The 23,354-nt window shown below is 42.1% G+C and overlaps 5 protein-coding genes across 5 annotated transcripts; all 5 read right to left on the bottom strand.

The window, feature by feature from the left end:
* Positions 1-367: 367 nt before the first annotated feature.
* LOC115404707 (fish-egg lectin-like) lies at positions 368-3,549 on the bottom strand. The gene is made up of 5 exons (XM_030114101.1): positions 3,543-3,549; positions 3,201-3,437; positions 2,894-3,108; positions 2,681-2,799; positions 368-509 (listed from the first exon to the last, which is right to left on the bottom strand). The coding sequence occupies exons 1-5, from the start codon at positions 3,547-3,549 to the stop codon at positions 368-370; spliced, it is 720 nt and encodes a 239-aa protein (XP_029969961.1).
* A 221-nt stretch (positions 3,550-3,770) lies between these two features.
* LOC115403878 (fish-egg lectin-like) lies at positions 3,771-9,561 on the bottom strand. Its single transcript, XM_030112916.1, has 5 exons — positions 9,507-9,561; positions 9,183-9,419; positions 8,883-9,094; positions 8,666-8,784; positions 3,771-3,912 (listed from the first exon to the last, which is right to left on the bottom strand). Exons 1-5 carry the CDS (start codon positions 9,559-9,561, stop codon positions 3,771-3,773), a joined length of 765 nt encoding a protein of 254 aa, XP_029968776.1.
* A 4,499-nt stretch (positions 9,562-14,060) lies between these two features.
* LOC115404706 (fish-egg lectin-like) lies at positions 14,061-16,243 on the bottom strand. Its single transcript, XM_030114099.1, has 5 exons — positions 16,237-16,243; positions 15,907-16,143; positions 15,599-15,813; positions 14,607-14,731; positions 14,061-14,220 (listed from the first exon to the last, which is right to left on the bottom strand). The coding sequence occupies exons 1-5, from the start codon at positions 16,241-16,243 to the stop codon at positions 14,061-14,063; spliced, it is 744 nt and encodes a 247-aa protein (XP_029969959.1).
* Positions 16,244-16,431: 188 nt separating this feature from the next.
* On the bottom strand, positions 16,432-19,090 carry LOC115404705 (fish-egg lectin-like). Its single transcript, XM_030114098.1, has 5 exons — positions 19,054-19,090; positions 18,759-18,995; positions 18,448-18,662; positions 18,224-18,342; positions 16,432-16,573 (listed from the first exon to the last, which is right to left on the bottom strand). The coding sequence occupies exons 1-5, from the start codon at positions 19,088-19,090 to the stop codon at positions 16,432-16,434; spliced, it is 750 nt and encodes a 249-aa protein (XP_029969958.1).
* Positions 19,091-19,310: 220 nt separating this feature from the next.
* Positions 19,311-21,453, bottom strand: LOC115403877 (fish-egg lectin-like). The gene is made up of 5 exons (XM_030112915.1): positions 21,399-21,453; positions 21,063-21,299; positions 20,752-20,966; positions 20,518-20,633; positions 19,311-19,452 (listed from the first exon to the last, which is right to left on the bottom strand). The coding sequence occupies exons 1-5, from the start codon at positions 21,451-21,453 to the stop codon at positions 19,311-19,313; spliced, it is 765 nt and encodes a 254-aa protein (XP_029968775.1).
* Positions 21,454-23,354: the final 1,901 nt, after the last annotated feature.

Genomic DNA, 23,354 nt, shown 5'->3' with positions numbered 1-23,354 from the left:
TCAGGCACAATGCACACTACAACGAAATAAAAAACCTAATTTTTAATTTACCAGCACTGATTGGCTTGTCTGACAAGGATCCTGTCGTCTCAGTCGAGCATGGAGCAGAATGAAAGACCAGTGAGGATCTCCCATCAGCACGAGTACGAATAATGACTGACAATGCTCAGGTTATACTCAGATTCGAAAAAAATGCATTATCCGTAATGAGTACTCGTTTAAAACGTGCATTCGGCTCACCTCTATTATAAACCCTACAGTTGACTTTTTCTTTGCAGCCATGATTTCTGACTGCATTAACAGTTAGACAAAAAAAAAAAAAAACAGATCAGAGAATGTTGACAGTGTCGTGTTGCCAGTGAAAACATTACTTAGTGCACTTCATGATGAGTCCTCCATTCATCACAAGCCAGAGGTTCCCAAGGTCATAGCTTGCGTGCTTGATGTTCTTTGACATTGGGAGTTGAAGCCAACCAGTACCATGTGGAACATTAGCAGAGATGCCAGTTCTGTAAAAAGAAAACATAGATACTTTCACTTTTCAGGAAACTTAATTTTATTAATCAGAAGTCCCCAAAACTAACTTGTTTCTGCTGGGTGACATGAAGGAGAATCAGTGACTTCTGATATCTGAGGAACTAGCTGAGAAAAAGTTGCCCATATATTTGTGAAGCTTCAAGCTGATTTAAAATGATTCTGATTCATTTGAAAAAAAAAAAAAAAAAAAGGCATTCCTTCGCTGGCTCTTGGAGGAGGCGGACGCTTTTCCTATCGCTCCTGCTTGTTTCTCTCCCTCCCTATTGTCTCTGCTGCTGCACTCTGTCTCGTCTGTTTGACTGGAGCAACAACCTGCCTTGATTTTCTTCGAAGAATCAAACATCAACGATGGAATTGATCAGCTGGTCTCTCAACGCAATTGATACGATTTTCTCACAAAGAAGTGCAGGAGCAGGGGAGCCTGTCTGCCCTGATGGGGCTCGGCATGCTGGGTATTTGATGGAGTCCCGCGGAAGCTGGAGAGCCATCATCTGTCTGGCAAATCTGAGCGTCGAGGATGCAGAAGATGTCTACATTTTCGGATTTATGATGATCGGTCTGCTGCTGATTGGCCTGGGCTGTGGTCTGATCCTCTGGAAGATTAGGAAGGCCACCACCACAAAACACGTCCAAGGGTGGACGGTCTTTTCAAATCAACGGGCAAAAGCTGAGGCTGACCGAGTTTGCGAACTCTTTCGAAGGATGGACAAATTTGCTGGAACTATGGACGATTTGAGGCGCAAGATGGATTCTAACACGGGAAGGTACAACTCAGCTTCTGTCTGAAACAGTTGAGAACCAGCGATAACGGGAAGGTCACAACGACTCCTTCTGACCAAAACAAGATACCAAGAAACCTTCGGACTGAATCTGGCGCCCCTTGGAATTCAAACAATCTCCCAGAAGAAGATAAAGACACGAGGTCGCTCTCTATCTCCCACCACTGTCTGACTCTGACCCGACAACACACCCTCCCCTTTCTGGACTGCTTCTTTGGAGGACATCCCCATGGCAACGGAGGTCACCAGCTGGAGCGCAGAGAGGACAGGCCAACCACACACATAAACATGGACTGATGAACTGATAGGGCACACACTCGCACACATGACCGCCCCCCCCCCCCCCCCCCCCCCCCAACTCTCAAAGTCTCCTCCCCTCTCTTCTGCTGATGACTAATGGTGATGGCGTGTAGCGCCGATTGAGGGCAGCAACCACTGATCCGTTAGTCTGATAGCAACTTGTCTCGTGTTTTTCTGCTATGTATGTGTGCAGGTTGGCTTTTTTTGGTCTCTCACTTCTAATCATGACTCCCTTCGGAACCGTGATCTGAATTGATGTATCTTTTTTTTTTTGGTCTCATTTCTTTTGTTGCAATACATGACGGTGGAGCATGGAGAGTTTCTCACTTCTCCCTGCTCCATATCCTTTCACTGTATGGAAGACCTGTTTATCAGACATTTTAAAGTGTTAACAAAAAACTTTGGTTATGTTTTTGGGATCTGTTTACATGAATATGGTACTCGGACCCATTAAAACACATTGTGAAAACAGTCCCAAAGTAGAGCTTTTTGAAAAGTCCGCTGTACCATATCTGCAGAAACAGGGGAAAATGCAACTTTTTGACCTGCCACGACTGCACATGCACACCACAGCTGTAAATACTTCTTCTCCACGTGCTCTGTAGATGGACAATCACAACAGCCTCCAGAGTGTCAGGACTCCCAGTCTATATTCTCCTGGACTTGGGAGTTTTGTAGTTGACAGTTATTGTAATAACAATCTATTTTGTTGGTCAGTCAGTAGGACTGTCCATGTTTTCCGATTGTTGACATTTATGACATTGTTATCTGCACGCTTTCATAAGAAAAAAATACCCACAGCACCAATTCCAGCCCAACATGAGGAAGAACATTTCAGCGTTTCAGCAGTTGTTGCTGTGTAAACAGACACGATTTTCAAACATTGCAGTAAAATAAATAAATAAAATAAAATAAAATAAAATAAAATAAAATAAAATAAAATAAAATAAGATAAAATAAAATAAAATAAAATAAAAATAACTTGTCTGAAACAAGAATAAAAAAAGAATGTGTTTTCACTTGAAATGATGTGTAAAAGCGGAATAACAGGATTGACTCCCCACCTCTGAAAGAGAGTTCCATGTACAGTCACCACAAAGACAGTTCCATCAGTCCCAGCTTCAACCATAATTGCACCTCCTTCCACATGTGTCCATCCTCTAATTTGACAGGAATCAGTTTTCTGTCATTCATAAAAAAAACACATGTATTGTCTTATTCTACAAACAAAAAAGGACTAAAAATTCAACTGAATCCCAAGGAATATGAGAATTTACCGTGAAGTAGATCTGCTGTCCAGAGTTCACCCCCCAGCATCCATATGAGCTACAACTGATATACATCAATGCTCCAGGGAAGGTGGTCCAGCTCAGGGAGACGCCTTGCTTAGAACCTGAAGCAACGGCACTGCTCAGACAATGAATAGTGGAAGATGAGGTGACTCCAGCAATCTTGTCTTGACCTCCAGCATCCACCTGGTGCAGACTCTGACCTGAAAACAAATGGAATTACACATTATCTCCTCTGCAAACAGTTTCAAAAGTGATCTGAGTGGTAATGGAATGTTAGTGTAATGTGAGTTACCATTGGAAAGAACAAAATCACCGCCACCATATTTGTAGACGTTGTTGGAACTGTCAACTCCCCAGATTCCTGCAGGTCCCACTGAGATGTGTTTGATGGGGACTGAAGCCAGCCGGGTCCATGTCGATTCTCTTAGAAAAAATGCTTCAGACTTGTCGTTTGTCATCACAACTTGCCCCTGTCCAGCATCAATCTGTTTCGCACCAGAGTGCTCTGGACCCGGGTCGCAAGTCCAGTCTGTGGAGACAGAACCAGCAGTTTTGTGTAAGGGTCTGTCTTCCCTTTCATTGAAATGCTAATTTAAGGCTCTGTTGGCTTCAACAAATATTTTATAATGTACACCTACCATGTCTGATGAAATCGCGCCACAGGTATGAAAAAAATAAAAATAACAAAACCACACAAACACAAAAATCCTGATGAGCAATTTGGAACCAATGAGTTATCTCAAAAAAAAGAAACATTATGATTTTTTTTCTTTTAGTCTTGTTTGTTCTTCAACCATGACTTCTGATTGCATTAACAGTTAGACCAGAGACTATTGGTGGTGTGTCATTGCCAGTGAACACATTACTGAGAGCACTTCGCGATGATCCCTCCGTTTATCACAAGCCAGAGGTTCCCCAGGTCATAGCTTGCATGCTTGATGTTGTTCGACAGTGGGATTTGAAACCAACCAGTTCCATGTGGAACATCAGCAGAGATGCCAGTTCTGTAAAAACAAAACATGGATACATTTACTTGTGCTCAGCATAACATTTTTAATCTGGGACTTCCCTATGACTCAACAAAAGTCCCAAAGATTCACTTTTATCAAGTGACATTAAAGCGATAGTTCGGGATTTTTGACATGAATCTGTATGGCATCTCCGTCAGCAGTGTTGTTCATTCACACAGACTGACCCCCGACAGCGTCCAGTGAATGGAGATCCTGTCCGGTTTCAGTCCAAAGGAAGGTAGTCCAGCAAGTTTGCTGGGACCATGAAAACAAAGAGTTTTTCTTCTCAAACCAATATGTGTTCGAAAGAGTGATTTATTTGCATCACAAAACTGTTCTGCATGAAAAAATCAGACCTCATAAATGCATGACACTATTTTCTCTCCCTTCATATCACTCCGCGTTGCCTCCAGCTGGCAGCCGCACTGGTTTCACTTTGTTTACCGCTCGTAAACTTAGCTCCAGCTGGAATTTCTAATATCTGAAGGATTAGCTGAGCAAAACTTGCCCATATATTTTTGAAGCCTCAAGCTGATTTAAAATGCTGCGTCCAATACAGTTAGGACAGCCAACAGCAGGAGGTATCCTGTTGCTCTCATTCTTTCCTGTACATATCTCAGTTTATGAAGAGTGAGGCAATACATCTGATTCCTGGTACTGCTAAAATGTGCAATTTTTGTTGTTTCTCTTGTTGATCTCATTTTTTTTTCTGCAATGCAGAATTGTGGAGTACAGTGGGTTTCTCAAGTCTCCCTGCTCCAAAGCCATTCACTGTATGAAAGGCCCATTTACCAAACAATATATAGAAGTTTAAATGGGAAATGAAAGTTACAAATGTAACAATGGTTTTATGAATCCCAGAAAGTGGTGCTGAAAGCATTGAATGTTTCCTTCACGCATGAGCAGTTTGAATATGTATACTAACAACATCACTGGCGACCCCTGGGTGACCCAAGGAAGGTAATATGTTCCGGTGTCAACCCTAACCCTAACCTTCAGAGCCCCTTAGAGAAAACTGACTAAAGGTCAGGGCTCTCAGCTGTGCCATTTGCAACTCCATCCTACCAGGCTGATATTGTTGCCACATACACCTTCAAGATATATTGAAGACGACTGCCCTCCAGAGGAGCCTTTTGTGGCCATACAAACACAAGCCTTCCCCTCAAGTGTGGCCAAAAAGCATTTAAGGGCCAGGTGTACTGCCGCAGCGCACTCATGCGATCTACACCACACCAAACAGACCACTGTCCTTGAACTGCCCTGAGACACCAGATGGCACCCCACCTGGAAAGACTAGCATCCGTGGTGACAGTCTGTTGGCAGGCCAAAGACCACACCCAGAGTGGTGCCACTGGGCATCCAAGCAAGATCCATCCAACCAGGCAGCCTTCCATTCAAGCAGCCTCTGCAAAGGCACTACATCCGGCCTTTGCAGAAGTTGCTGGGGACTACAGCCCTCAAGTCACTTAGCTGAAGCTACATCCAAGAGAGGAACAGCTGAACGGTGGTTCCTTCTGAGAAGGATGGCATCCACCGGTGGGGGTGGGGGGGCACCCCACCTTTGCCAGACACTGCTGAACTGGCACGACCAGTGCCACTCAGTGCGTCACAGACAAGGTCGGCGTACGCCACCTACCAGTAAAGGCAGAAACACCAGGCTACTACCCTAGCTGAAACTTCCCCCCACCAGGAGCGGGGGTGTGAATGCCATCTTCATCGGTGAAAGCCAAGCTGACAGCACCAGCATTGCTCTGTATGTTCAAGACAAGGTCATTGCAATAACTGAAGGAAGAGCACAGACGACCTATAACAGCAGATGCAGAACCACAGGGCCTGTCTAGCTTAGCCTATGCTCAGAAGAGGGAACGGTCAAGCGTCAGCTGCCCTCTGTCAAGAGATACCTTGTGCTGAGAACGGGGTTGCGGCCACCACCTTCACTGGTCTTGGGCTCCACGCTGACCATAGCAACATCTCTCAGTAGATCAACAGGCAAGGTCAGTTCAATAAGCTGATGGAAGGGGGCACAGACACCATCTACACAACAGACACATGGCAGCAGGACCAGCAAGGTTATGCTGTGGCTCCGTCCAGGGTGGGGAACGACGGAATGGCAGTTCCCTCCTGCCCTCTTGCTGGAGGCACCACGTGCCAGGAGCAGTTGGGCGCAACAACCTCCATCACCAGACACAGGCCGAGTTGGCACTAGCAGTGTCACTCGATAGACAGGATTGGTGCCAAGATGCCAGGGGAAGGGCAGAAAGTAGCCTTCACAGACCACAGACCACAGACCACAGACCACAAAGGCCACAGACCAGCAGTGGCCATACTGTTAATTGTGGCTGGTACCAATAAGCCAGAGGAACAGTGTACCATGGCCTTCCCTGGTCACAGGCCCCCAAGCTGACACTGACAGTGTCACTCACCAGACAGGCTTGGTGCCAATAGTCGGAGGGTGGGGGCCCTTCACCAACCACAACTAAAACTAACACCAACCTTATGGTCAACAGTAATGTTTGGCTCCCACAAGCCAGGGGAAGAACACAACAGGGTCGACACTGGCAGCGGTTACAACCCAGTATTATTTGGGTCCTTAACAGACAGGACTGGCACCAACAAGTGTTTGTGTGTGTGTGTGTGTGTGTGTGTGTGTGTGTGTGCGTGTGTGCGTGTGTGCGTGCGTGCGTGCGTGCGTGTGTGTGTGTGTGTGTGTGTGTGTGTGTGTGTGTGTGTGTGTGTATCTCTGCACCAGCTATGGCCACAAGATAATACTAGTTGTGTCACTAACAGACAGGATTGACATCAACAAGCAGGAAGAAGGGGACATCAGCACAGCCTTCATCAGCCACGGCTAAGCTAACACCAACCGTGCGGCTAACAGCAGCCCTCAGCCCCAATAAGCTGGGAGAGAATGCATGAACACCACCTCCACTGGCAGTGGCCAAGCTAACACTCACAGTGTGGTTAACATATAGCTGGGCCTGATAAGCCGAGGAAAAAAGCAGAATGTGGCCTACAAGTTTAGCTAAGCTAACATTAGCTGTGTTGCTAAAAAACCAGGATCGTTCTGATAAGCCAAGCAAGGTGCACGAGAACTGTGCCTCCACCACAGTGGCCAAGCTAGCACTGACCACGTCGCTACCAGCCATGGCTGGCTAGTCAACATGTCGGGGGGAGGGAGCGTGCGGATGCAACGTCCTGACAGGGGTAGATCCGGCTCAGTATCAGAAAGCCGAGCAGCCTGGCTAGTGCTGGGCTACCATCTATCAGTACCGGCTATTCGTACAAACAGGAGCAATGCCACCGTGCTGCACACTAGTAAGCTCCGGTGCCCAAGTGATTTTCGGGGGAGTGGATTGAGGTTGCTGAACCATTGACACTAAATCAAGAGAAGAGATTCAACAACCTTAGCATCAAGAGGTTAAAGCTCGTGTCCGTTCTTTTCCGTTCGTTTCCAATGTATGTATCATTTTTTTAACAGACCTTAAATGTGTTAGTCTGGTTTGATACTATAATGTAATATTAGCATAAAGCAATATAAAATGTATTTATGAGCTTCGCCATGTTATCCGAAAAAGCGCCGGTCAGCTTGAGCCAATAGATTTCGAGCTTCTGCTTTGTCATGCTGTCAATCAACGTGTGCGCACAGCCAGAGAGCATGCACACTCACCCAGGCAGAGGTGAGCAGCCTAGCTATCTTACCTAGCTTACCTCGGGTATATCCATTGAATGCTAAACATCCGCCATAAACAGCTAAACATGTAGGATGCTTGTGGACTCGGAGGCACTCATTTTCAGCCCGCGGATAATGCACATTCACAATTAAAGGGGCGTGGCTTGGTCGTTCGCGAAAGCAGAGGGAGGGCAGAACCTCGAGATGTTGGATTAAAAAAACTCTCATTCTTTCAAAACTCCGGACACGAGCTTTAAGAATCACTGATTAACATTCTGAATGACATAAAATCAAACCAACCAGTGCCGCTTAATGGCTGCTGCTTGGGTCTGGTTTATAAGCACACTGTAAGTTAACACTGAGAATATGGGCTGAAATTGAAGAATGATGAAGCCCCCACCTAAGAAGCTGCTGCTGTCCGGGGCCCATTCAAGACGCGTATAGTTCGCACCACAAAACATTTGCGAGCAGTTGCATGGCAGACCACCTCGTGAATTAGTATGAGTGAAGACGCATGAAGACGTATTGGTGCCTGCTCACACTTGTCTTCAGTACTTGATACTTCTCCCGAGACGCAAGTGAATGGCAAGTATGAGCAGGGCCTCTGTCACTGCAGAAATGGGGGAAAACACAACTTTTTCAAAACACCGCCACTGTGCATGCGCACCACAACTGTAGTGAATAGTTATTCTGCACATGCTCAGCAGATTGACAGTCTGAATATTTGCCTCCAGAGACTCATGATTCCCAGTCCGTATTTTTAGTAATTTTATAGTTAGTAGTTTTAGAGTTGCCAGTCACTGTAACAACAATCAAATTTGGTTGTTTGTCCATAGGAATATCCTTGTTTTTCCACTGGTAATATTTGCAACATATTCTTCTGCAGTTTTTGGATTTCATTCAACAAACAACCCACAGACACTGCTTTCATCATTTCTGCAGTTGCCATGTAAAGAAAGACCGTTTTTCAAACCATTGATGTCAAAACACAAAACTTATCTGAAAGGAGACTGCAAAAACAATGTGTTTTCACTTGAAATGATGTGTAAAAGCAGAATAACAAGATTAATACCCCACCTCTGATAGAGATTTCCATGTACATTCACCACAAAGACAGTTCCATCAGTCCCAACTTCAACCATAATTGCAGCTCCTTCCACACGTGTCCATCCTCTAATTTGACAGGAATCAGTTTTCTGTCGTTCAAAAAAAAAAAAAAACATGTATTGTCACATTTCACAAACATCGAAATGGGTAAAAACTCAGCTGAGAACCAAGCAATGTGAGAATTTACAGTGAAGTAGATCTGCTGTCCAGAGTTCACCCCCCAGCATCCATACGAGCTACAACTGATATACATCAATGCTCCAGGGAAGGTGGTCCATGTCAGAGAGTCGCCTTCCTTGAGAGGTGAAGCACCAGCACTCAGACAATGAATGGTAGAAGACGAGGTGACTCCAGCAATCTTGTCTTGACCTCCAGCATCCACCTGGTTCAAATTCTGACCTGAAAACACATGGAAGTACACATTATCTCCTCTGCAAACGAGTGACCTGAGTGGGGATCCAACGTTATTTGGTGCTGTATGAGTTACCGTGAGTAAGAAGGAAATCACTGTCGCCAAATCTGTAGACTTTATCTGAACTGTCAACTCCCCAGATTCCTGCAGGTCCCACTGAGATGTGTCTGATAGGGAGCGAACCCAGCCGGGTCCACGTCGATCCACTCAGAACAAACGCTTCAGATTTGTCATTTCTCATCACAACTTGTCCCTGTCCAGCATCAATCTGTGTTGCCCCAGAGTGCTGTGGACCCAGGTCGCAGGTCCAGCCTGTGGAGAGAAAAACAACTCAGGAAAAGCCCATTTCAGCTTCACTGGCTTTCACACAGTATTTTGTTTCACTGAAACAGGACCTACCATGACACCTGGACAGGCAGTTGATCACCAGAAACAAGACTGCCGCAGATTTCATCTCACCTGTGAGTCCAAACACTGCAATGAACCTTTGTATCTTTGTGTCTTATCACAGACATATACATATTCAAAGAGTGGGCGTATGTTTGAGAGCCATGTGACATTTTTGTTTTTCCAAGTGGCTCAATGATTTTGACTTTAACCTCACTTTCTTGAAATACCAAGCCATGACGGTGTGATGATCAAACATAGCAAATGAATGGAGTCAAGTTTAATATAATAAGTACACCTATCAAAAGAGTAATCTGAGGTTATACAGGAACTTTGGGACTTCTGAACCAGCTATAACTTTGCATCCTATATTTAAAATTTAGATACGGACTGTTTTTCCACCTTCATTTTGATGACAGTCTCTTTGGAAATGTTGGAAAAACCAAACAAAAAATCAATGAAGCAAAGTTTGTGCAATGTCAATAAACCAGTTTTTAGGGCAAACACACATTTGGCACAGTCTTTTAGAGTCAAAGTGAGGTACACAGTAACTTTAAATGTCCAGATGGGACAGCACAGGTCAATGTGTGAAAACATAGTGTGTAGCGCTCCACGGGGATCTGTGCTGGGACCAAAATTGTTTCTATTGTACATTAATGATCTGTATTCTGTTTCTGAAAAACTAAAACTTGTTCTATTTGCTCATGATACAACAATATTGTGCTCAGGGGAGAACCTGAAAACATTGATGGAAGAGATCACAATTGAAATGGGTAAGCTGAAAAAGTGTCCTTAAATATATTAAAGACAAAAATTATGTTCTTTGGAAATCGTTACATAAATCCACAAATCCAAATTCAAATTGACGATGTTTCTATTGAGAGAGTCTATGAGTACACATTTCTTGGTGTAACCCTTGACCATAAAATCTGTTAGAAACAACACATCTCAAAAATCAAGACTAAAGTGGCAAAAATCGTGGCCTTGATGAATAAATCCAAGTATATCCTTGACAAGAAATCCCTGTTCACCATATATTGTGCTCTCATCCTACCTCACTTAACATATTGTGCTGAAGTTTGGGGAAATACATATAAAAGCAACACAGACGTTTGGTATAAAATGCAAAAAAGAGCAATTAGGATCCTTCATTTAGCTGGTTATCGTGATCACACAAATGCCTTGTTTCTCCAGTCAAAAATCTTAAAATTCAGGGACCAAATAGAGTTTAAGACTAACTTATTTATCTTTAAAGCTAAAGTAAATATTTTGCCAGAACATATCCAGAAAATGTTCTGTACAAGAGAAGGGACTTAAAAAAACCTTACTTTAGAACAACTCAAAAAAGCATGTGCATAACCAGGTGTGGTGTGGACCTTTGGAATAATTTAGAAGATGATATTAAAACCTGTAAGGATCTGGGGCAATTTAAAAAGACATATAAACATTATTTTATGCGGAAATATGCAGAACAATTAAATGGCTAACACCTGAGAAAGACTCATGTAATGAGTACACTACCATGCAAATTGTTTGCATTTTTTGTCGCTATCCTTAAATTGAATGAGCACGCTATTTGTGCAAATTGTTTTTGTTTTCTTCTACTTTGGATTGTTGATTGTGCAGGACTGTTATAAGTTCTGCATTTCTGTTTGTTGATGTGACTCTGATTTGTTTTTGTTTTATCATGTTACTCAAATAAAATTATTTAAAAAAAAAATAAATAAAATAAACGAGCTAAAGGAAACATAACACATTGAATGTAAACTGTCACCTCGAAAGTTCACAGAATCAGAAGTAAAGATTTTCAACTACTAATCATAAAGCTGACATGTGAAGTTGTTTCAACAAGCAAATGGAAATAATTTTCAATCAACAAGTAAAACAATTTTTTTGTAGTGTACTTTCAAATAGTTTGTGGCTACTCAAAGAATTTTACATCTTTCAAATCCCTTGTTGTGGGTAGATGTTACAAACCAGACAAAAAGCCGTGTCAGACCTTTTATTATTCTGATTTAAACATTGACTGCCACTAGCAGCAGCAGTAGGAAATGCTGAAGGAAGTCGGTCATAGGGTAACTAGTTAATTTTTAACACAGTATTGACCGCTTTATCAGAGGTTTAACAATGGAACGCACACACACACACACCCACATCATAAAGTGCTTAGTCAAAGGTCACGTACACACAATGTAATGTGTGTCAGAAAAACATCTCTTAAAATGGATCATAAAACAAATTAAACCAGCAGATGAAAACTCACAAGCGACAGTAACAGTGTCAGATGTCAGAAAACAATAGATTGACTCCACACTAATGAGGCTGATGTCTCTAATAGAGTCACATGGTGTTCGTCAAGGAGCCAGTCTTTAAAAGAAATGTAGTCTGTATTTGAACATTTTAAGTTAAAAGATAATTCTTCCAAGGCCCACTTTCACAGAATCTGAGTCAAACATCAAAAAGCTTCTCCCTTGTTGTGTATAAAGATCTGACCCCACCTCCAGTTTGTTCCTCTACTTTGTTTTCAATGCCACCGGCGCTGAGAATCCCATTTCACATGATATATAATGGTTTGTTGGGGTTTACGTTGGGTAACTCATATTAAATTACTGAAATATCGATTACTGAGAGCAATTGTTTACTTTAAGTAATTTATTAGCTCGTTAATTTGAGTAACTTGTCATTTACCAGTTAATAATTACTGGTCATTAACAGTGAATCACTGATAACAATCAATTACGGCGTAAGAAACTGTTTAAAGTGAAGCACCAAGTAATTTATCCCAAATTTAATTATTATTAATCCGAATAAACTGTTATTCATTCATCAACAGGGGTGCACATAATATTTTTAATCTTGTTCTCAGGGGAGAACCTTGGGTTGTTGCTTGGTCCTCACATTTTTAAATACATTTTTTTCCCACGCCTACCTACAGGAAGAACAAAATAGAGGGATGCGGGGACAATGTTGCATAGCCTGCTTTAATTTCAACTGAAAATGAAGAGAAGCAGTGTAAGAGAATGTCTGAAACCTTGTAACTTTCACAAAATATAATGGTGTTTAAAGTTATGAAAAATAAAAGTGCTCGTACAGTATCTGCTTTTTATTACTTAAACCAGCGGTTTTCAAAGTGTGAGGTGTGTCTTCCCTGGAGGGGGGGGGGGGGGGGGGGGGGGGTGGGGGCCAGAGGGCTTCAGGGGAGACGCAGTGAGCTTTTTGGCTTTTTGTCCCTGTGTGGCTGCTGTACAAGGTGGTATTAGTTAATTAACAATGCCACAAATGACCAATTACTGGGAATGGGTAAATTACAGAAAATAAGCTGAGACAAGTTGTGAATTATGTATTAAATTAAATTAACCTGTGGTTTGTTTAATTAATAATTCTGGGGCACCAACTCGAATTTACTCAATATTCCTTTATTTTCATCAGATATTTCGTTCATTTATCAGTTGTTGTGTTCATGCGGTATACTTGCAGTTGCCAGTAGGGGTCAGAGTGAAACAATTTTACTGCTGACTGCCAGTCAATGGGCAGAAGAGCAAAGTTTGCAGTGGTGAGATAAAGCTTTTTTTTTTTTTTTTTTGGTGTTCTCCTGGAGTACTTCGCAATCTATATATTTTCCCTGTCCTGCCAGTGGTAAATAGAAATGAACTATTTTTCACACCACGTTGTTGGTGTAACAGTTGCACCATGAATCTTCTGGGTATCTGTGAACTCTGTGCAGTATCACACCCAATACTTGATGCTGTGTCAGTATCGATGCATACCTCACTGCAGGACTGTCACCGCCAATCACTGATTTAAAATGTCAGGCAGGTTTCGTGTCCAAGCAATTTGTCTTTCTTTATGTCTAAATGAACTATGACACTGGAAAAGGATTCAGGAAACATATTGCATTTCTATTCACTGCACCTGTTGGATATTTCATGAGCAACAAGAGAGCGAACCAACTTTATTAATGCTGCCTGAGTTTAAAGAAACACAATAAAAAAATGAAAAAGTAATTCTCATCCCAAAGAGCCTCCTGCTGATTCAAAATTTGAATCATGAGAACTTTGACCCATAATTACTGTTCACTCCAAGTCAAGACTTTTTTTCTCCACATGTATAATGGAAACATTACATACTTTTCACATCTTGACCCTCATTCAATGATTCACATGTTCATCTACACATAAACTCATTGTCAAGGGGTGATATGGCTGAATATTCTAATATTATTTTCGAATTGTGGGACTTTTTTAGCACATTTTCTGTCAGTAAATCACAAACATGTGAGAGATTTATGCTGAGATGGTTGATTGTTGTCACAGTGGAGCATGTAAGAGATAAAATGATACGGCTGAAAGATGATCAAGAAGAATCCTGAATAATCATTTATGAATAAGAGACAGTTAGAGGACTGAAAATTCACATTGCAACTAAAATAGCCTAAAACCTAAAACCTAAAAGACATCACCCAGTGAACAGCAACAATGCAAGGAATGTTTGAGTCTCAAGAATGTCATGCATCAGTTGCTGGTTGTTTATTATCTGTGCCAGAAGCACTATGAAGCTGATCGTCTTTCAAAGACAGTGATCACATTTCTTTGTGCATGTCAGGATGGCACCAATGTCATTTATGGCCCACAGGATGCCCTGGTCGTAGCTGATGTGTCTCATGTTACTGGTCATTGGTATTAGAGTCCAACCAGTTCCCACTGGATACGAAGAGGAGATTCCAGTTCTGTTGGGAGAAGACATCGATTATGAATACATGAATGTGTATCAATTCTGTTCACCATGCAATAAAAGTCTTAAAATTAGTAAAATTTTCTTCATCAAAGTTCTCACTGTATGAGTTTCATTCTCTGAAGAATTGAACATTATGTTCTTAAAATATTCAGGCTCTGTATGCATGGGAATGTCATCAAGTGATAATGGCAAACCTGTGTTTTGTTTACATGACAATGGTGCTCAGTCACTAACAAGTTTGTTTCTGCTGTTTATGTGTAAACACACATCATTTTAAAACTGTTGCCATGTAGAAATGAGACTTTTCCAAAAAGAAAAATACAAAAACCAAGTTTTTTCATTTGAAATGTAGTCATGTAAATGACACGAAGATCCCACCTCTCATAGAGCTGACCCTCTTCGTTTATCATGAAGACGGATCCATCTGTCCCAGCTTCAACAATCGATGCTGCTCCGTTCACAGCCTTCCAGTTGGTCGTCTCACAGGAATCAGGCTCAATTTTCTTTAGCAGATGTTTAAAAAAACAATACAATTTAAAATGGTATATAAGTAACTAGAATTTGGCACTCAGAGAGCGCAGACCTCCGCCACAGCTCAAATCAGTCACCAACAACAATAAGAACACCATATATAATATAACAACATTGTGATCGGGGTGTGATCGGAGCGGAGTGCTGCGGCGTGCCTCTCTCTCTCACCCTCTCTCCCTGTGTGTGTGTGTGTGTGTGTTTATCTGAAAAGAAAAATCGAAAAGCAACATCATTTATTTTACTTTATTTTAATTTGAAAATTGACCGGATTCTCTCGTATTTTCTGTTCCCGACTTCCTGCCTGGTGCGATCTGCTCTGTCCAGCTTTACACCTGGTGGTGCACGGCGCGCGGCTCGCGGAGAAAATAGAGAGGAGCGGAGCGCTGCGGTCCAGGGCGCGAGCTGTTACGCTCGCGGGGATCCTCCTGTATGAGCCGTCAGATAGGTTAACAGGGGCGCCGATCTGAAACTTAGTGCGTGGCGCTTTCGCGCACGGCGCGTCCTGTGTGAACCAGGCCTTTGTCCCCCCCCTTGTCGGCGGGCCTGCCCAACTATGTGAAAGACTCCCTATCTGTCAATGATAAAGAATCCTTTAAAAAAATTCCTGGATCCAGACAGTGATCCGGATCATCATCATAATTTAATGGATTCTAAGTTAGCCCAAGACCCACCTTTCCACAAAGTTCCATTGCAATCCGTCCTTAACTTTTTCCATAATGTTGCTAACAAACCAACCAACCAACCAACAAACCAACAAACCAACGTGATTACATAACCTCCTTGGCGGAGGTAATAATGAAGGAATTCACTGCTTAACCAATAATGAACAAAGGATTTACCATAAAGAAGATTTTGTGGGATGGCATCACTGTCCAGCATCCATGGGAGTTGCAGCTGATATAAAGCAGGTTCGTCTCAATACTGTCCCAGCTCATAGAGGCAACTTGGTTGAAGGCTGAAGCAAAGCTACTCTTCAGACAGTGAGTAGAGGCAGAGCTGTTGACTCCGACCACCTGCCCTTCACCTCCTGCATCCAGCTGAATCAAGCTCTGGCCTGTGGACACACAGAGAGACGTCATCTCTTCAAAACTGTTCCCATTGTGCTGTGAGTGGAAGGGAAAGGGTTAAAAGACTGTCACATATTTACCACTCATTAGAATGAAGTCACCAGCTACATATTTGTAGACTTTTTCTGAGCTGTCAACTCCCCAGATTCCTGCAGATCCCACTGAGACGTGTTTGATGGGGACTGAACCCAGTCCAGTCCACGTCGATCCACTTAGAAAAAACACTTCAGACTTGTCGTTTGTCATCACAACTTGTCCCTGTCCAGCATCGATCTGTGTCGCACCAGAGTGCTGTGGACCCAGGTCACAGGTCCAGCCTGTGGAGACAAAACCAGCAGATTTGTGTAGGGGTGTGTATTCAATACTCAAGCCTCAATTGGCTTCAATTGATAACATTCTAAAATTTACACCTACCATGCCTGTTGATGCCACCACCGGAAAAAATAAACCCACAGAAACACAGAGATTGTTATGAGCAATTCTGAATCAATGAGTTCTCTAAAATAAAGAAACATTGTGATTTTTTTTTTTTTTTTTTTTATGAACCATTATTTCTGATTGCATCAACAGAGAACGTTGATGGTGTTGTGTTGCCAGTGAAAACATTACTGAGTGCACTTCATGATGACCCCGTCGTTGATCACAAGCCAGAGGTTCCCCAGGTCATAGCTCGCGTGCTTGATGTTGTTCGACAGTGGGATTTTAAACCAACCAGTTCCATGTGGAACATCAGCAGAGATGCCAGTTCTGTAAAAACAAGACGTTTACATTTACTTTCTGCTGTGTGACTTGAAGAAGAATCAGGGACATCTGATATCTGGGGGACGAGTTGAGTAAAACTTGCCCATATATTTGTGAAGCCTCAAGCTGATTCAAAATGCTGTATTCAGTACAGATAGGTGATGTATAATGCATTCACATTCTAAATCATTATGCTGAGATTCACTTGTTTATTTGCAATTTTATTCACATTCTAATGAATATGTACTGATTCAACTGTTCACTATATTTTCACCTCATATATATATGCATTCTGTGATTATTTCATGACTTTGAGGCCTTCAGTATAATAGGCTGTAACTGAAAGCTCATTCTGTGTGCATTCTGACGGTCCCAGGCCGGTTTCAGTGATCAAAAGCAGGGGGGTAAGCTCATCCTCCCTGCTCACTCCCTAATCTTTCTCATGAGAAACTGGACTTCTTTGGCCTGATTATTCACTTCAGAATACGTGTGACCTTCATGAAACAATTGCTGTCTGTATTGGTCTCTGGGAAAAACAACCTGTGACGGTCAGAGTTTTATCAAAATGTGACCATCAATCAGCTTGAGTCATGCAGAGACGAGAGTATAATTTCCCGAGCAAAGAAGAGATCGGCACCATTTCTGCTTGAGATTCTGACGCTGTTAGATCTTCATAGCTGAGGCCCGGGGCGCCCTGTATTTATCTATTGCTAGCATTCAGGTTATCTCCCTGTCTGATCACCCTCCCACTCAATTAAAAGAACTTGTGCAGAGACTTGAAACTTTTGAGCATTCTTGATTACTCCTTTCTTCAGTTTTTTGCTCCAGTCTCAACATAGGACAGACAACAGCAGGAGGCATCCTGCCTATCTCATTCTGTCCTGCACATGTCCCAGTTTAAGAAGAAGGAGGCAGCTCTGGATGTGCTTCCTGGTACTGCTAATCTGCAGAGTTTGCTGTTCTCTCTTCTTGGTCTCACTTTTGCATGGTTGTGGAGCACAGTGAGTTTCTGACTTCTCCCTGCTCGAAAGCCCTTCACTGTATAAAAGACCTGTGGACCAGACAACATTTTCAAGTGTAAACGAAAAAGTCTGGTAATGTTTTGGGGGTCTGTAGCCTATACGCGACAACAGTGCTCGGACCCATGGAAAAGACAATGTTTTGAAAAACGCTACCAAGGTGGTCTTTTTCCAAAACTCTGCAACTCTGTCTCTGTGGAAATGGGTCAAAATACAACTTTTTCAAAAAGCTGCTACTGCGCATGCACACCATGCATGTAGCAAATAGTTTGTCTGCACATGCTCAGTAGATGGACCAATGGACCAATGTTTTCCTCCAGAATGTCATGACCCACAGTCCGTTTTCTCCAGGACTTTGGAGTTTTAGAGTTGACAGTCACCTTAATGACAATACATGTCTGTCCTTTAGAAGGTCTGTGTTCTTCCATTGTTTGTTACGTATCGGTCTCTGCACACGTTTTTAGTTCATTGGACAACCAACAGATAGTTTTCAGCATTTCTGCTGCTGTCATGTAAACAGATGATTATCTGAATGTTGCTGCCAAAACACAAAACCTCTCTGAAACATGAACGCAAAAGCAATGTGTCTTCACTTGAAATCATGGGTAAAAGCAGAAAAATAAGATTAACACCCCACCTTTGATAGAAATTTCCATTTCCATCAACCATAAAGACAGTTCCATCAGTCCCAACTTCAACCATTCTTGCAACTCCCTGCACACGTGTCCATCCTTTCATTTGACAAGAATCAGTTTTCTGTCGTTCAAAACAAAAAAGAAAACATGTATTGTAACATTTTACAATGAACAACAATGAAATGGGTAAAAACTCAACTGAAACCCAACCAATGTGAGAATTTACAGTGAAGTAGATCTCCTTTCCAGAGTTCACCCCCCAGCATCCATGTGAGCTACAACTGATATACATCAAGGCTCTAGAGGAGGTCGTCCAGCTCAGAGAGTCGCCTTGCTTGAAACCTGAAGCAGCGGCACTGCTCAGACAGTGAACGGTGGAAGACGAGGTGACACCAAGAATCTGGTCTTGACCTCCAGCATCCACCTGGTGCAGTTTCTGACCTGAATACACATGGAAGTGCACAGTATCTCCTCTGTAAACAATTTCAAAAGTGATCGAAGTGGTAATGTATTGTTACTTAGGGTTGTATGAGTTACCTTGGGAGAGAAGAAAATCACCGCCACCATATTTATAGACTTCGTCTGAACTGTCGACTCCCCAGATTCCTGTAGGTCCCACTGAGACGTGTTTCATGGGGACTGAACCCAGTCCAGTCCACGTCGATCCACTTAGAAAAAACGCTTCAGACTTGTTGTTTGTCATCACAACTTGTCCCTGTCCAGCATCGATCTGTGTTGCACCAGAATGCTCTGGACCCGGGTCGCAGGTCCAACCTGTGGAGACAAAACCAGCAGTTTTGTGTGTGGGTTTGTATTCCCTTTGTAAATAAACCTTGCTTTAAGCTTCTGTTGGCTTCAACATACAACATTTTATAACGTACACCTACCACGTCTGATGAAATAGCGCCACCGCAATGGAAAAAAACCCAAAAGGAAACAAACACAGATTGTTGTGAGCAATTTGGAATCAATGAGTTCTCTGAAATAAAGAAACATTGTGATTGTTTTTTGTTTCATGAACCATGACCTCTGACTGCATTAACAGTTAGACGAGAGAATGTTGATGGTGTCGTGTTGCCAGTGAAAACATTACTGAATGCACTTCATGATGATTCCTCCATTGAGCACAAGCCAGAGGTTCCCCAGGTCATAGCTTGCATGCTTGACGGTCTTCGACATAGGGATGTGATACCAACCAGTTCCATGTGGAACATCAGCAGAGATGCCAGTTCTGTAAAGTCAATACATAGGTACGTTCACCATCAAAATGTTTAATCTGGGACTTCCCTATGACTCACAAGAAGTCCCCAACACTCACTTTGTTCCTTCTGTGTGACACAATCAGGAAGGTCCTATTGTGATGGACAAGTTGGATGAGCAATATGTGAGGGACGAGTTGAGAAAAACTTGCCCATATATTTGTGAAGCCTCAAGTTGATGCTTCATTCAATACAGATAGGACAGACAACAGCAGGAGGTCTCCAGTTTCTGTCATTCTTTCTTACAGATGCCTCAGTTTATGAAGAAGGAGGCTCTCGATCTGCTTCCTGGTACTGACATATTGTGCATTGTCTGCTGTTTTCTGTTTTTGGTCTCATTTATTTTTCTGCAATGCGTGATTGTGGAGCAGAGTGAGTTTCTCACTTCTCCCTGCTCCAAAGCCCTTCACTGTATGAAAGACCTGTTTACCAGACAACATTTTCAGGCGTACACAAAAACTTTAGTTTTGTTTTGATGGTATGTTTATATGACAATAGTGGTCAGACCCACACAACTTTTTGAAAACGGCCTTAAAGGCGGAAGTTTTTGAAAACTCTGCAACTCTGTCTCTGTGGAAATGTTTGAAAGTACAACTTTTTTAAAACAACGCCACTGCATATGCAGGCCACGGCTGTAGTTAATAGTTCTTTTGCACATGCTCAGGAGTTGGACAATGAGAACAATGTTTTCCTCCAGGGAGTCATGACTCACCCTCCATGTTCTCCTGAACTTGGTGGTTTTGGAGTTAACAGTCACCGTATTACCAATCTTATTTGGTGGTCTGTCCATAAGAATGTTTGTGTTCTCTCATTGTTAATGCTTGTAATGTATCGTTCTCTGCATGCTTGTTTTTTAATTTCATTGGAAAAAGAACCCACAGGCACTGTTTGAGGCATTTCTGCTGTTGCTGTGTAAACAGGCACTGTTTTCAAAATCCTACTGTCAAAACACAAAATGTTTCTGAAATGAGAACGCAAAAAACAATGAGTTTTCACTTCAAATATGTAAAAGCAGAATAATAAGATTAAAACCCCACCTCTGATAGATATATCCATTTCCAACCACAAACACAGTTCCATCAGTCCCAACTTCAACCATATTTGTTCCTCCAGTCACACGTGTCCATGCTTTCATTTGACAGGAATCAGGCATCTGTCATCAAAAAAAAACAAAAAAAAAAACAAGAAAACAAAAATCATGTATTGCTGCATTCTACAATCAATGAAACTGGTAAGAACTCAACTGAAACCCAACCAATGGGAGAATTTACAGTGAAGTAGATCTCCTTTCCAGAGTTCACCCCCCAGCATCCATGTGAGCTACAGCTGATATACATCAACGCTCCAGGGAAGGTGGTCCAGCTCAGAGAGTCGCCTTGCTTGAAACCTGAAGCAACGGTACTGCTCAGACAGTGAACAGTAGAAGATGAGGTGACTCCAACAATCTGGTCTTGACCTCCAGCATCCACCTGGTGAAGACTCTGACCTGAAAATACATGGAAGAACACATTATCTCCTCTGTAAACAATTTCAAAGGTGATTTGAGGTTGAATGTAATGTTATTTTGTGTTGTCTGACTTACCTTGGGAAAGAAGAAAATCACTGCCACCATATTTGTAGACGTTGTCTGAACTGTCAACTCCCCAGATTCCTGCAGGTCCCACTGAGACGTGTTTGATGGGGACTGAACCCAGTCTGATCCACGTCGATCCACTTAGAACAAACACTTCAGATTTGTCATTTCTCATCACAACTTGTCCCTGTCCAGCATCAATCTGTGTTGCACCCGAGTGCTGTGGACCCAGGTTGCAAGCCCAGCCTGTGGAGAGAAAAACACCTCAGGCAAACTCCATATCAGCGGCAGTAGCTTTAACACTTCAGTTTTTTTTTTTTTTTTTTTGGTTCGAACTGGACTTACCATGACACCTGGACAGGCAGTTTATCACCAGAAACAAGACTGCAGCGGATTTCATGTCACCTCTAAGCCCACACTGCAGTGAACTTTCATATCTTTGTGTTTTATAAGAGACGTATATTTACAGAGTGGGCGTATGTTTGAGAGCTGTCTGACATTTTTGTTTTTCCAAGTGGCTCAAGGATTTAGACTTTAAATTCAGTTTTTTGAAAAACCAAATGGTGTGATGTTCAAACACAGGGAATCGATGGAGCTAAGGTTAATGTAATATTTACACCAACCAAAAGAGAAACCTGAGGTAATACAATGCAATGCAATAAAGCTTTGGGACTTCTGACCCAGCAAAAACTTCCCATCCATCCATCCACCCACCCATCTATTATCTAACCTGCTTGGTCCTTCTCAGGGTCATGGGTGGCTGGAGCCAATCCCAGCTACTTTGGTTGAGGGCGGGGTCCACCCTGGACAAGTCACCAGCCTGTCGCAGGGCTAACACATATAGACAATTGACCTTACACTAACTTTGCATCCCATAGTTAAAATTTAGATATGGACTGTTTTTCCACCTTCTTTTTGATGACGGTTACTTAGTATACCTTGAAAAGCAAAACACACAGTCAATGAAACAAAGTTTACACAAATGTCAATAAAGCAGTTTTTAGAGCAAACACACATTTGCCACGGTCTTGTAGTGTCAAAGTGAGGTGCATAGTAACTTTAAATAAACAGGCTAAAAGAGAAAGAAATGCTTTCAATGACCAATCATAAAATTGACATCTACAGGTGTTTAAAAGAATAAATGGAAATAATTTTTCAATCAACAAATAAAACAATTTATTTGTAATGTACTTTTGAATAGTTTGTGGTTACCCAAAGAGCTTTACCTCTATAAAACACAATAACATGTGGCATGCATTCAAAGAAACACAACAGGAGAGACAAAACAGCACAAAACATCAATGAAAATTACATGGAAATAGAAGTACTTAAAAATGCAAACACACCAAAATACTGAGGGAATTTACTGAATCTTGCCAAATTAAAAAAATTCTAAATGGAATAGAAGAAGAAAAAAGAACATGTTGAAAGTCAATCTGAATAAATACTTTTTATGAAAAGACAAATTGAAACTGGACCTATTATGTCCTTGACTTCACTTTGAGAATATATCTCGATGTTTTTGAGGGTAAAAATCTATAAAAGTTGTTGTTTTTTTGTTTTTGTTTTATTTCCATCCTTCCCACTGGCACTAAAATCCAGCCGAATGTGATCTTGACCAATCAAATGAACGCCTCTCCTCGCCTTTAACTTTGCTGCAGCAAAATAAAGATGAAATAAACAAGACTGAATAGTTTTTATTTCCTCCGTTTTGCCATGAATGACGTGCTGCTCTGCCACGGTCCAAAGACAAAGATAACTTAAGCTCATTTCGGTGTTTCTTTGTGGTTTTGTACGATTTTGGTTTTGAGTTGAGATGCATATAAATGAAAAACTAACTGAGTTTGTACAGCTGTCTTATTGATTTCATTGCAGACGCCCTGCATTTAGAGGCTAAGTAAAAACTTCCAAGGTATAGGACAGATCGAATTTGATTTATGTGCATCATAACTCTGTGCGAAATGTGCGAATACACCCCCCAGTTCGGTACAGATTTGGACAGCATTTGTATTATCACAGGACATTGGTGTTTGGTGAAGTATGGTAATTAATTTGCAGTGGAACTATTTCTTAAAAAGATACAGATGTGGAGTATTCGGACAGGACTAAAATCACAGATGTCCTCAGTACAAATCATCATAGGCCCTGGGGTAATTGTAATCATGAATGGCATCGTGAATAGTGCTTTAGGCAGGTGGCCTTGAGACTCGGACCAGGGGAGAACGCTCTCCTCAGGTTCTCCTCTTCCTTCTCCAACCGGCAGTCCAAGCACATGAGAAGGAAGAGGACAGAGACACATTC

This window comes from Salarias fasciatus, chromosome 17 (genome assembly GCF_902148845.1).
Source record: "Salarias fasciatus chromosome 17, fSalaFa1.1, whole genome shotgun sequence".
Lineage (NCBI taxonomy): Eukaryota > Metazoa > Chordata > Actinopteri > Blenniiformes > Blenniidae > Salarias > Salarias fasciatus.
This window is presented reverse-complemented; position numbering and strand designations above follow the sequence as displayed.

Bases quoted from the DNA above. Each gene is read 5' to 3' on its own strand.
- LOC115404707 (XM_030114101.1), bottom strand. The intron at 3,109-3,200 runs GTAACTCACATT...ATTTGTTTTCAG, and splicing joins TGATTTTGTTCTTTCCAATG to GTCAGAGTCTGCACCAGGTG. The intron at 2,800-2,893 runs GTAAATTCTCAT...TATGAATGACAG, and splicing joins GACAGCAGATCTACTTCACG to AAAACTGATTCCTGTCAAAT.
- LOC115403878 (XM_030112916.1), bottom strand. From the start codon at position 9,561: ATGAAATCTGCGGCAGTCTTGTTTCTGGTGATCAACTGCCTGTCCAGG. The intron at 9,420-9,506 runs GTAGGTCCTGTT...TTCTCTCCACAG, and splicing joins CTGCCTGTCCAGGTGTCATG to GCTGGACCTGCGACCTGGGT. The intron at 9,095-9,182 runs GTAACTCATACA...ATGTGTTTTCAG, and splicing joins TGATTTCCTTCTTACTCACG to GTCAGAATTTGAACCAGGTG.
- LOC115403877 (XM_030112915.1), bottom strand. From the start codon at position 21,453: ATGAAATCCGCTGCAGTCTTGTTTCTGGTGATAAACTGCCTGTCCAGG. The intron at 21,300-21,398 runs GTAAGTCCAGTT...TTCTCTCCACAG, and splicing joins CTGCCTGTCCAGGTGTCATG to GCTGGGCTTGCAACCTGGGT. The intron at 20,967-21,062 runs GTAAGTCAGACA...ATGTATTTTCAG, and splicing joins TGATTTTCTTCTTTCCCAAG to GTCAGAGTCTTCACCAGGTG.
- LOC115404706 (XM_030114099.1), bottom strand. The intron at 15,814-15,906 runs GTAAATATGTGA...GTGTGTCCACAG, and splicing joins TGACTTCATTCTAATGAGTG to GCCAGAGCTTGATTCAGCTG. The intron at 14,732-15,598 runs GTAAATCCTTTG...CATCTGCTAAAG, and splicing joins CCCACAAAATCTTCTTTATG to AAAATTGAGCCTGATTCCTG.
- LOC115404705 (XM_030114098.1), bottom strand. From the start codon at position 19,090: ATGTTGTATGTTGAAGCCAACAGAAGCTTAAAGCAAG. The intron at 18,663-18,758 runs GTAACTCATACA...ATGTGTATTCAG, and splicing joins TGATTTTCTTCTCTCCCAAG to GTCAGAAACTGCACCAGGTG. The intron at 18,343-18,447 runs GTAAATTCTCAC...TTTGAACGACAG, and splicing joins GAAAGGAGATCTACTTCACT to AAAACTGATTCTTGTCAAAT.